The sequence below is a fragment of the Microcaecilia unicolor genome, chromosome 8 (assembly GCF_901765095.1).
Source record: "Microcaecilia unicolor chromosome 8, aMicUni1.1, whole genome shotgun sequence".
In the NCBI taxonomy this organism is placed as follows: domain Eukaryota; kingdom Metazoa; phylum Chordata; class Amphibia; order Gymnophiona; family Siphonopidae; genus Microcaecilia; species Microcaecilia unicolor.
In genome coordinates, this window is record NC_044038.1 from 1,848,405 (window position 1) to 1,859,386 (window position 10,982).

Genomic DNA, 10,982 nt, shown 5'->3' on the forward strand with positions numbered 1-10,982 from the left:
AATTCAGTCTGCCTCTAGTGCACAAAATGGAGAATTTAGGCTAATTTTCCCTTACCTTTTTTTCCTGTAGTGGTCGGTGAAGGCAGCAGCGAGCCACGATTCAAACAGCCTGCTCACACCAATCTCAGCCAACTCTCTGACGCTTCCTGCTTATGTGGAAGTGGGAAGTTACGTCACAAAAAGACTCGGGGGGGGGGGCTGGAGATAGCAGGCTGTCTGAATCGTTGCCCGCTGCTGCTAGAGAAGAAATCTTATAATGCTGGTTCGCTAGCTGGGGGCAGAACAGGAGCGACAGAAAACTCCTGCAGCAAAGCTGGGGAGCAGCTACAGCACACCGGTTGAAAAACACTGCAATAATGTCTCAATTTGCAATGGCCACTTACAAACGGTAGTATACATAAAGCCAACAGACAAAACCAATTCCCTTCAGAGCTCTAGTTTCCATTTTACACACACAGCACTCATGGGAGAAATTCTGCACAAAATGTCTGAAAATTCTCCACTCTATATTTACACATTCCTGTAATAGAATTCCATCATAAAAGCACAGCTCCTCCACGCCCTGAGCCTGACTCCCCCCCCCCCCCTCACAAACATACTCCTTCCTCTGGCTTTGACCCCCTTTCCCCAGCAATCTCACCCCACAATTAGTTTGAGCCCTTTCCTAGAAACATAGAAAAATGTAAGCACAAAGACCATATGGCAGTGGTTCCACAATGAATATTCATGAGAGGGCTGTAGAGGCCGTGCATGCAGATCTCTCTCATGAATATTCATTGTGGATATCCTGAAACTTGACTGGCTGGCTTGCCTTCAGGACCGCGTTTGAGAACCACTGCCATATGGCCTATCCAGTCTGCACATCATACCAAGTACTCTGCCTATCACTCCCTTAGAAATCCTTTGTACCTGTCCCAAGCTCTCTTGAACGCAGATACTGTTTTTGTCTCCACCACTTCCACCGGGAGGAAGTTCCACAAATTCACCGCCCTGTGAAGAAGTATTTCCTCAGTTAACTTCTAAATCTATCCCCTTTCACCAGCACATTCCAGAGCTTCCTTTCAATTGAAAGAGACTAGCATCCTGAGCATTTAGGCCGCATAGGTATTTAAATGTGTCTATCATATCTCCCCTCTCCTGCCTTTCTTCCAAAGCATAGATCTTTCAAGTCTGTCCCCAAACACTTTTTATGATGAAGACCACTGACCACTTTAAGTAGTCACCCACTGGACTGATTCCATCCTGGTTATATCTTTTTGAAGTTGTGGTCTCCAGAATTGTACACAATATTCTAAATGAGCTGTCTTTGTGTTCAACAGTGCTCCAATGAATTCCAATTTTTCAACTGGTTTGAGATGGAATAATTGATCATGAACCCCAGTAGTTCTAGCACCTGAATAGTTATTTGCATGGACTGTAGAGCACCTGCCTCCTATGAGCTGCTGCATCCATGTTGTCGTTCTTTATTGTTAGTGGCATTTTTATTTAATCTCACTTATATTTTTAAACATGCCAGCTTGTGCAGCATATGGATGTACACAGAGTTAGTATAACAACAGAATAACTTTTCATAGGTAGAGTAGTAATTTGTTATAAATTGTAATCAGTGTATCATTTGGAGGGGCACCCTAGCATGCGTTATATTCATGCAAAGATTTTTTTTTCTGTGATATATATTAATTTCGTATTCAAGTCTGGTTGTAAAAGGAATGGTTTTTTTGGGGTTTTTTTTTGGAGTGTGGGGGGGTGAGGTTAATCTTTGTCTCCCGACTGTGTGCTTGTATATAGGCAAAGTTAACCAAGTCGACATCAAGCTTCTTAATATGATCTGATGACAGCTTTTTCTCAGTTATTACCCAAATGTGAACCCAATTATGTTAATACGTTTTGGATGTTACTGAATTGTATCTCACCGTATTTCCAATTTTGGCAGAGTATAAGTTATCACAAGGACAAAATATAAGAAAACCAATAGACTGCAATAAAAGAAAAAGATGGCATGTAGGAACTTGCTCCTTTTGTTTTCTGGAATATAGTGGTATATTATAAAAAAGCACTTGCCTTTTTTATTATTACTATTTCACAGAGAGCTATTGAAAAATGAGGGAAGGGCTTCGTTCATGCAGAAGTTCTGTCCTTTATCCAGTCCTTACATACTTTTTTTTTTTTTGTTCTGTGTTAAAGATTTTTTTTAAGAAAAAAAAAAGTCATGAAGCTCTTCTTGTTTGTCTGCTTTTTTGATGAAGGAAGCAGGTTCATGGCAGGAATATCATTTTTTGAGGTGAGGTGACCAGAATTGCACACAATATAACATTTTCATTTTTGTTTTCTATTCCTTTTCTAATAATTCCTAACATTCTATTTGCTTTTTTAAATGCCGCTGCACACTGTGCAGAGAGTTTCAATGAAATTACATGCAAATATTTTTAAAACAAATGGGAGGAATTATTTTTTCACTTAAAGTATAGTTAAGCTCTGGAACTTGCTGCAAGAGGATGTGATAACAGCGGTTAGCGTATCTGGGTTTAAAAAAAGCTTTGGACAAGTTCCTGGAGGAAGAGTCCATAGTCTGTTATTGAGATGGACATGGGGTAATGGGTAAGCAGAGTTTTAAAAAGGTTTGAGTAGTTTCCTAATAAACCATTATTAAGATAGACGGGAAAATCTACTACTTATTTCTAGGATATGCAGAATAAAATCTATTTTACTGGCACCTTGCCAGGCACTTGTGACCTGGATTGGCTACTGTTGGAAACAGGATACTAGACTTGATGGACCTTCGGTCTGTCCCAGTATGGCAACGTTTATGTTCTTATATCATGGGAACCCGTATGGCCGCCAATCACATATCGCATAGAGCACACTCAGCCGGGGTATTCCAAGGTTGGTACTTCAGAACAGTGTTGCTAACTAAAGAAAAGAAAATTATAAAGTCCGAGTGGGCTCTGGCCAGCACGTCCAATTTGTAGTGCTTGGCAAAGGAATGGCATGACCATCAAGTCGCTGTCTTGCAGATCTCCTCAGAGGATACTGCCCAGGCAGCGGCCTGAGCCCTAATAAAGTGGGCTTTGAGCCCCTGAAGCATTGGACTTCTCTTGCTGATGTAAGCTGTTCAGGAATTTTCTGGCCTTTTCTTTTGGGTCTGCTTATTTCTGTTTCTGTGGGTTTCCACTGATAGTGGCAAGACAGGAATTTCTGGCTGACCACGAACTGACAAGACCATTGCCATGACATCCCAACCATCTTGTTATAAACTGACAAGACCCCCCCGTTGTCATGACATCACAACTGTCTGTTACTGAGCAGAGGTGTGGCAAGGACACTAAGGCCCTATCACAGGTCTCCTATGTACTTGCAGGATTGCTGATTGGGTGATATATGAGGTGGTCCTTTGTGATGATGGGAAGGGTATATAAGTAACTGCTCATCTAAAGAGACTCTGAAATAGTCCAGATGGCAGGAGAGTTTCATATCCTTGACACGGCCTATTTCCAGGGGGGGGGGGGGTACCCCCCCCCCCCCCCCCCGTACAAACTAATTATCTATAGCTAAGATTCTCTCTTTCTCTCTGTTCTATGACCTTTGTAAGTTTGTATGACAGTGAGGAATAAAACTTTCCTTTCTATTGTTAGACTCTGTACTGTAAAACTACTAATGCCTAGAGCCAATAATATTTCTTGTGCTGTTGCTGGTGAGAAATAAAGATTCCTTTTCTTCTAACTTAGCCTGACCAAACGCGCAGCCTAGTACAAAGCAGACTCAATAGCCGCCTTAATCCATCCTTGAGTTCCTGGGCGAAGGCATAGAGATGAGCAAGAGCCCCTGTGACCCCTAGGGGACCACCCAGGAACTCCCACTCCGCCCTCATGAAGCGGATGAGGGCCTTACGGAGTACAAAATGCTTTGGGACCCCGCTGGCCCGCTGTGGGAGGCTTAAACATAGGCAAGGCCCGTGCGACCTTGGAACTGGCATCCACTAGGGGCTGAGAGTCCAAAAGGGTCTTTGCGTCTTCCTCTGCTTCCTCCGAAGAACCCAGACCCTCCAGATCCATTCCAAGAAGTGGACAGGAATGAAAAAGTCCATCACATGACCAGGGAATTTCTTCTCTTTCCCAGAATGAACTGAGAGAGAAGAGAGGATTCTAACTGCCAAAGTGCACTGTCAGAACACTATGAGAGCAATGTATCTATTTGAGGTCAAGGGGAAAGGAACAGCACATGTTTATAGTAACTTGCTAAACAGCCCTAACAGAACAGCGCAGAGCGGTTTACAAACTAAAATAAATGGAGGAACAGGGAGAGGAAGAGAGTAGCACCTCCTACTGGCTAATCCAAAATAGCCAATCAAGTCTGGTCTCTCAAAAGCCTGTTTAAATAGCCAAATCTTTAAGGAAGACAAAATGTTTGAGAGAGTTCAGACCAGAGGGAGAGAGGAAGGTTATTCCATAAGTGGAGGCTGAGGAAGAAGAATGCACGGTGTCTAGTGGATTCATAAAATGCTCAGACAAAAAGAAAGAAAAGGAGACAGACTGAACAAACCACATTTATACACTACAAAAATAATTACCCATACTCAGTGGTCCTTTTACAAAGCCATGCTATTTTTAGTGCGCGCTAAACGCTAGAGACGCCAACATATTCCTATAGGCGACTGGCATTTAGCGCATGCTAAAAATGCTACCATGCCTTTGTAAAAGATCCCCTCAGCTACTGGCTCTGAAGGCCGTGTAGCATGTGCTACCAGCATGCCCTACCCCCCATGGAAGATGAACGCTGGCCTGACTGTTCCAGCCTACCTTGGCCTGGACCTCCTGAATTCGCGCTGTCCCCGGCTCTCTGGTACAATTAGAGGGAAATTCCCTACTCAGTACTTTACAATAGCATTCCCCCAGACAAAGGGCATGAAGATAGCCACACCATTTTTTTTTTTTTTTTTGGTATATGTGCTGCCGAAGTGAGCACTTTTGGAAAGCCTGTGTGAACGGGCAAGAGGGGATTCACACACCTCAGGACCAAGAAAAGATTCACACAGTGGCACTAAGAAGTGCGACTGGGGGCTGCGGAGCCAGGCTCCAATCTCAACCAGGGACAATCCTGAGACTGTGAGCCTAACAGCCACTCGCTCCCAGGTCAACCATGTTGTGCGGCCACAGCCAGCACAGCAGGGAGCTAGGCCAGGGGCAGGAGCACTGTCAGCACAACCTATAACCTGCTAAAGGTAGAGAAAAATACTGGATTATTCCAGGGAGCACCTCTGCTTATGCTGATGATGTCATTGGTAGAATTCAGTTTTCTCTACCTCCACCTGCTGGTAAGAAAGGATAACATCCATTGTTTCAGAACACTGGAGTTGAAATTAAGAAATATAATCTTTGACAAGCTTTTAAAAGAAGTTAGTCCAATAAAAGCAATTTAGTTGCAGACTTATTTCAACAAGTTCAAATTAAAAAATGCTCTTTCTTCCAACAACACATCAAAAAAAGATAAAATCTTACCAAGCTTTGTTTCCAAGATTTCCATCAACTTTAAAGAATTTTCATTGTAAAATCTTGCCAAATCTTTCTTTAAAATGTTAAAGGATCCATCTCACCCATTTTTACATTTTGCTTTATTTCTTATATACATACATACACTCACACAGACATATGTTACACATACATACACCCCCACCCGCATCTCAAGGTTTCCTTAAAACAAACTGCTGACCTAGGTTTGTTGGCTACTACATTACTGATAGTTTGCACTGTGTATTCTAGACGTTTGTCATTAAGGATTCAAGGATATTTGAGGGGAGCTTATTTCTGTAGATCACTATGGGCTCACTTGATACTGGGATTTGATAAATGGAAATTGTCATCATTAAGTATCACATTGATCTATTTCACTTCAAGTTTCCCACTATAAGCAGCTAGCGCCATATTTTGCAGGAGCCAGCATATTACACTAAAGATAGCTAACACTATGAAGATAAGGCACTTAAAAATGACTGTGGTTGAAAACAGAACAGATATGCAGGAATCCCCAAAATGTACTGTGTTAAGCAATTAAAACTTTTTTGCAATTGTTATTGTGCATTGTATAGACATGCTCCCAAATTAAACATGCAATCTTTAAGAAAAGTCAATACTACTGGAATCTAATGTTGGGCTAAAAGAAGTGTTGAACAGATTTGTTTAAAGGCCTTTTGGCCTGCGAGAATTCTATGATCTTTATAATTAATCCGATTCCAGTAGTATTTCTTATACAGTAGAAATAATTGAAAGATCGCATTGTAGAAGTAGTTTCTCACAATCTTTAAAACACTGTGTATTCCGCCCTCCCCCATCTCACTTGTCCGCTTAGGTTACTGTTTTCTCCCCTTTCTTAGGCGACACATTTAAAAGCCGGCCTCAAAGTTTGCACCTAAGGGCAGGCCATGATTTATGCTCTATGATCAGCTTCGTACCTTCCTTGGTCTGGGCGTTGGTGATCTGCAGGTCGCAGTCGGCCGCTTTCAGCTTTTCTCGACCCATGATCTGCTTCTTCAGGTCACACAGCGAGATGTGCAGCCCATCAAAGGTGACTGTGTCATAGTTCAGTTTGGATGAAAATTTATAATGTACACAGGACATAGTTAAAGACGGGAGTTTACACAAAAGGAAGCCAAAACACACAAGCTTTCAACAAAAACCCCACACACACAACACGCACACAAGAGCCCAGCCCTCAGCAGGCCCCGGCCTCATACATGCTCTGCAACTAAGAGGGAAACCAGGAGCAGACGTAGCAAGGAAGCGGGGCTCATGGCACAAGGTCCAAGCCCGGCTCACAGTCCCCGGCCCGGCAGCTGCTCCATGGCCGCTTCAGCCTTCCTCAGGGCAGGGGCGACCGGCGCTTCCTCTTCTTCCTCCCCACCAAAGTCCAAAAGTCCCGCAGCGCTCAAAAGTCCATGTTCCGAGTCCACCACAACAATCCCAACAGCGTCCAGGGCCTCCTCCTCCTCCTCCTCCACACAAAAGCCGCAGAGAGCGAGGCCTAGCGCCAGGCCCAGGCCCGCTCCCCACGGGGTGGCAGCTCCGGCCGCCGCGACCACCTCGTCCCACCTTATTCCATTCAGCGCCGACTCTCCGTCACCAGGGGACACGGCGAGCTGCCGCCGCCGCAGCTGCTGCCCCAGTCGCTCGTCTTCTCTCACACACACACACCAACAATGGCGCTCGACCGTCCGTCGTCACTCTCTGCGGGGTCTCCCAGGCTGCGCCGCAAGGGCGACGTCACGCGTCACAATCGGCACCGCCTCGGCCGCCTGGCGTCAACAAACGTATTGTGACACGCAGCGTGGGGTGAGAGGGGAAGGCTTCCTCGCCGTTGTCCTGGTAACCGCGCCTGCGCCTGCGCCTGCGCCTTCTTAAGCAGCTGCCTCCTGACGGCTCGGCCCGCCGTTCTGCTGGGCTTAACGGGCGCGCGCTACGTGCATGCGCGTAGTAGCCTCTACGGAACCGCTCGAGTGATGTGTCCTAGTGGTTAGGGTGGTGGACATGTGGTCCTGGGAAATTGAGTTCGATTCCCACTGCAGCTCCTTGTGACTCTGGGCAAGTCATTTAACCCTCCATTGCCCCTGGTACAAAATAAGTACCTGTATATAATATGTAAGCCGCATTGAACCTGCTATGAGTGGGTACAAATGTAATAAAATTTTTATTCTTTTCTGGGGGACAATTTGCTGAGAACATAGAGCTATATATGTATACTTTTAATTCTTAAGCCCAAGCCCTCTGGCATTGAAGACATGTGACAGTCATAGGAGCCAACTTTTCAAAACTATTGGGGGTGCTAAGCCCAGTCCAAATAACCTCTCCCTGGACACATACAAGGAATTTTCTCAATATTGGGGCAGTCGGCTCCTATGGTGACAATGCTGACTTAGGGGCACTTTTACGAAGCGGCGGTAAGCCCAATGCTAAAAAGGAAGCACCACCAGGCTACCGCAGCATCCCGCCACAAGTTTCCTCCCCCAGCACGTCGTTTCAATTTTTGTAATGCCAGTGTGTACCCGGTGGTAATCACTGACTGGTTATTGCTGGGTTAACGCGGGAGCCCTTACTGCCACCTCAATGGGTGGCGGTAAGATTACTACTATTTATTACTATTTAGCATTTTTATAGCGCTACAAGGCGTACGCAGCGCTGCACAAACATAGAAGAAAGACAGTCCCTGCTCAAAGAGCCCACAATCTAATAGACAAAAATAAAGTAAGCAAATCACAGAAGTTATAGCATAGAGCAGAACTATGCATGGGGCCAGTAGTGTAGCCAGGAACGTTTTACAAGGGGGTCTCTCCCTGCCACCCCCCCCAAACCTTAAAAATCTTCTTAGCGTGTTCACATGGCAGCGGAACTCGTAGGCTACATGCGGCCTGCTCCAGGACTTCCTCCCTGAACTGTCCTGCCCTTTAGGGTGCAGCTTATGAGTGCTGCTATTGGGTGAAGATAGCACTCCTGAAATGGCCCCCCCTGAAATGGCCACATGGTAAGTGCTTTACTTGCTGCACGGCCACTTCTTGAAAAAAATCAAGACCTGCCTTTTACCCACTGCGGTAAAAGGGGGCCTCGGCAAGCATCGAAAACACATTCTGACGCCAGCACAGGCCCCCTTTTGCCAGAGCTTTATAAAAGGACTTCTTAGTAAAATGAGTTTATCTCGTTGGGCAGACTGGATGGACCGTTCAGGTCGTTCTTTATCTGTCGTCATTTACTATGTTACTATGTTAGTGATAATGGAAATCCCCATTGCTATTCACCAGAGGGAAATCCCCATTATCTAGTATAGGCAAATGAGCCTTCTGCCTTGAAGCCATATCTTTTGTGGCTCTTCCTCCATATCCACCTCATTGAATATATTAGTGGTTTAATTTCCAACTAGGAATTCACAATCTTGTCTCAAGGGAGTTCTTGATTTTGCATTATCCCAATCCTAAGAGGATAATCTATCAAAAGATTTTTTTCTGCAACATTTGCCTATCAGGCAGCCAGTTACTGGAATGACCTTCCATATCAGATTAAAACGCAGTTAGATTATGGAAAGTTTTGTAAAATGTTAAAGACTTATTTGTTTAAATACCAGAAAAAACGGTCCAAACTCTGAGTTTTGAAAATCACATCTTCCCGCTTTTGAGACATTTTTCTCTTTTGAAAGTGAGCACCATGATGTACCTGTTATGATTCTGCTGGATTGGCAGGGGAATGTTTGGGACTCACTCCTGATTGGCTTGTCAGGGGCTGAGTCAGCAGACCTCAGAAGCCTGATCCATTTAAGCCTGCCTTTCCCCTGCAATCATTGCTTTGGCGTTGATTGCTCTGATTGCTTTGCTGAAGCCAGCTTAGGCGCTTGCGTTCACGTTGGAGTTTAGCCTTTCTCCTCATGCTTTCATATTTTGTGTGTGTGTGTGTGTTGGATATTCCCAGCATGAGCCTGATTGCCTCACTCCCCACACCTGGTTTGCTTTCTCCTGTACTGTCTGGGGTAAGATTGTGCCTACTCATTTCAGTTTGTTTAACTTTCTCTCCCTGGGTGTTCCTTTTGTTGTGCTGAGCTTCTGCTTCCCCCTGTCCTTGTATTTTGCTCTTGTTTGTTTTAGTTCTCTTTGTTTGCTGTAGCTGTCTCCTGTGTATGGGGAGCAGCGTTCCTTTTCTGGTCTATGTGTGTCAAGGCAGCTTTCTCTGCTTACTCTCCCCTTTATCTTTATCTGCTGAGTAGCTCTACCCTGTTTTTTCCCTTTAGCAGTTACCTTTTTCCTTTGGGGGTTGTGAGGCCAGCTTTGTGTATTCATTAGGTAGTTCTCCCTTTCCCTTTGTATGCTGTATATTCAGCCTAGTGTGTTCCCTGTATCGTTGTATGCTGTAGGTACAGCCTAGTTCTGTTGTGTGCTGAATGGTTCAGCCTAGAGTGTATTCCTATAGGTGGTTTTCCTTCCCCTTTTCCCTGAGTGCTGTAAGGTACAGCCTAGAGTGTTCCTATGAGTGGCTTCCCCTTTTCCCTGAGTGTTGTAAGGTACAGCCTAGAGTGTTCCTATGAGTGGCTTCCCCTTTCCCTGTATTGTTGTATGCTGTAGGTACAGCCTAGTTCCCTTGTGTGCTGAATGGTTCAGCCTAGAGTATTCCTATAGTTGGTTTTCCTTTTTTTCCTTGAGTGCTATGTTGTATAAGCCTAGAGTGTTTCCTTCTGGGGCTTCCTGTATTCTTGTTCGCCTGTGGCACAGCCTTGTATACCTTTAGAGGCTTCTGCCTCTCTCCCTTTCCTTTGTGACTCTACTCTGCACTATGTGCGCTGCTTGTGGGCCGGTTCCCTGTGGAACCCTGTTGTTCTTTCTCCCTTCCCATAGTGTGACTTGGTTCCCGGTTGGCCATGAGACCCGCTTGCTTGGTGTCTGCGTGAGTGGGTTCTCGATCGGCCGTGAGGCCGCCTGAATGCTCTATCCCATTTTCTGGTGGTGCCTGTTGGCTGTTGTGAGTGTGCGGGGTTTGGTGGCTGGGGTGGTACGTGGGGCCTGTTCGGTCCACCCTAGGCCTTGGCCAAAATCCTATACTAGGCCTCGGCCTGGGCTCAAGGGTTCACGTCTGGAATAACAGTACCCAATCCAGTGTTCAAGTAGGTTATGCCTGTCATTGATCCAGACCAATGTTCACTAAGAGCCAAATTCTGTAAATGGAGCCTTAAAAATCAGCACTGAAAAATCACGCATCTAGTGTGAATCTATAAACTACTGAAGTTAGGTGCAGCTTATAGAATATGCTTAGCGGCTGTTGTGACTAAAATTTAGGCGCACCCATTTAGGCCACCTAAAACCAGGCCTAAGTACCGGCACCTAACTTAGGCGCAGATCGGGTGTATTTTATAATAGTGCGTATAGTTTTTTGAAACGCCCATGACCCGTCCATTCCATGCCCACTTCCACACCCCGTTTTCAGCTGCATGCATTATAATTTATGCACACCACATTACAG

General features: G+C 45.2%; 1 protein-coding gene across 1 annotated transcript in view; it reads right to left on the bottom strand.

Moving 5' to 3' along the window:
• Window positions 1–7,239, bottom strand: part of RBBP6 (RB binding protein 6, ubiquitin ligase) — a 135,800-nt gene extending 128,561 nt beyond the window's left edge. The window contains exon 1 of the mRNA XM_030211248.1: window positions 6,446–7,239. Coding sequence (XP_030067108.1) covers window positions 6,446–6,611 — 166 coding nt within the window. The 5' untranslated portion in view covers window positions 6,612–7,239. The remainder of the gene's footprint in view (window positions 1–6,445) is intronic.
• Between the last annotated feature and the right edge of the window lie 3,743 nt (window positions 7,240–10,982).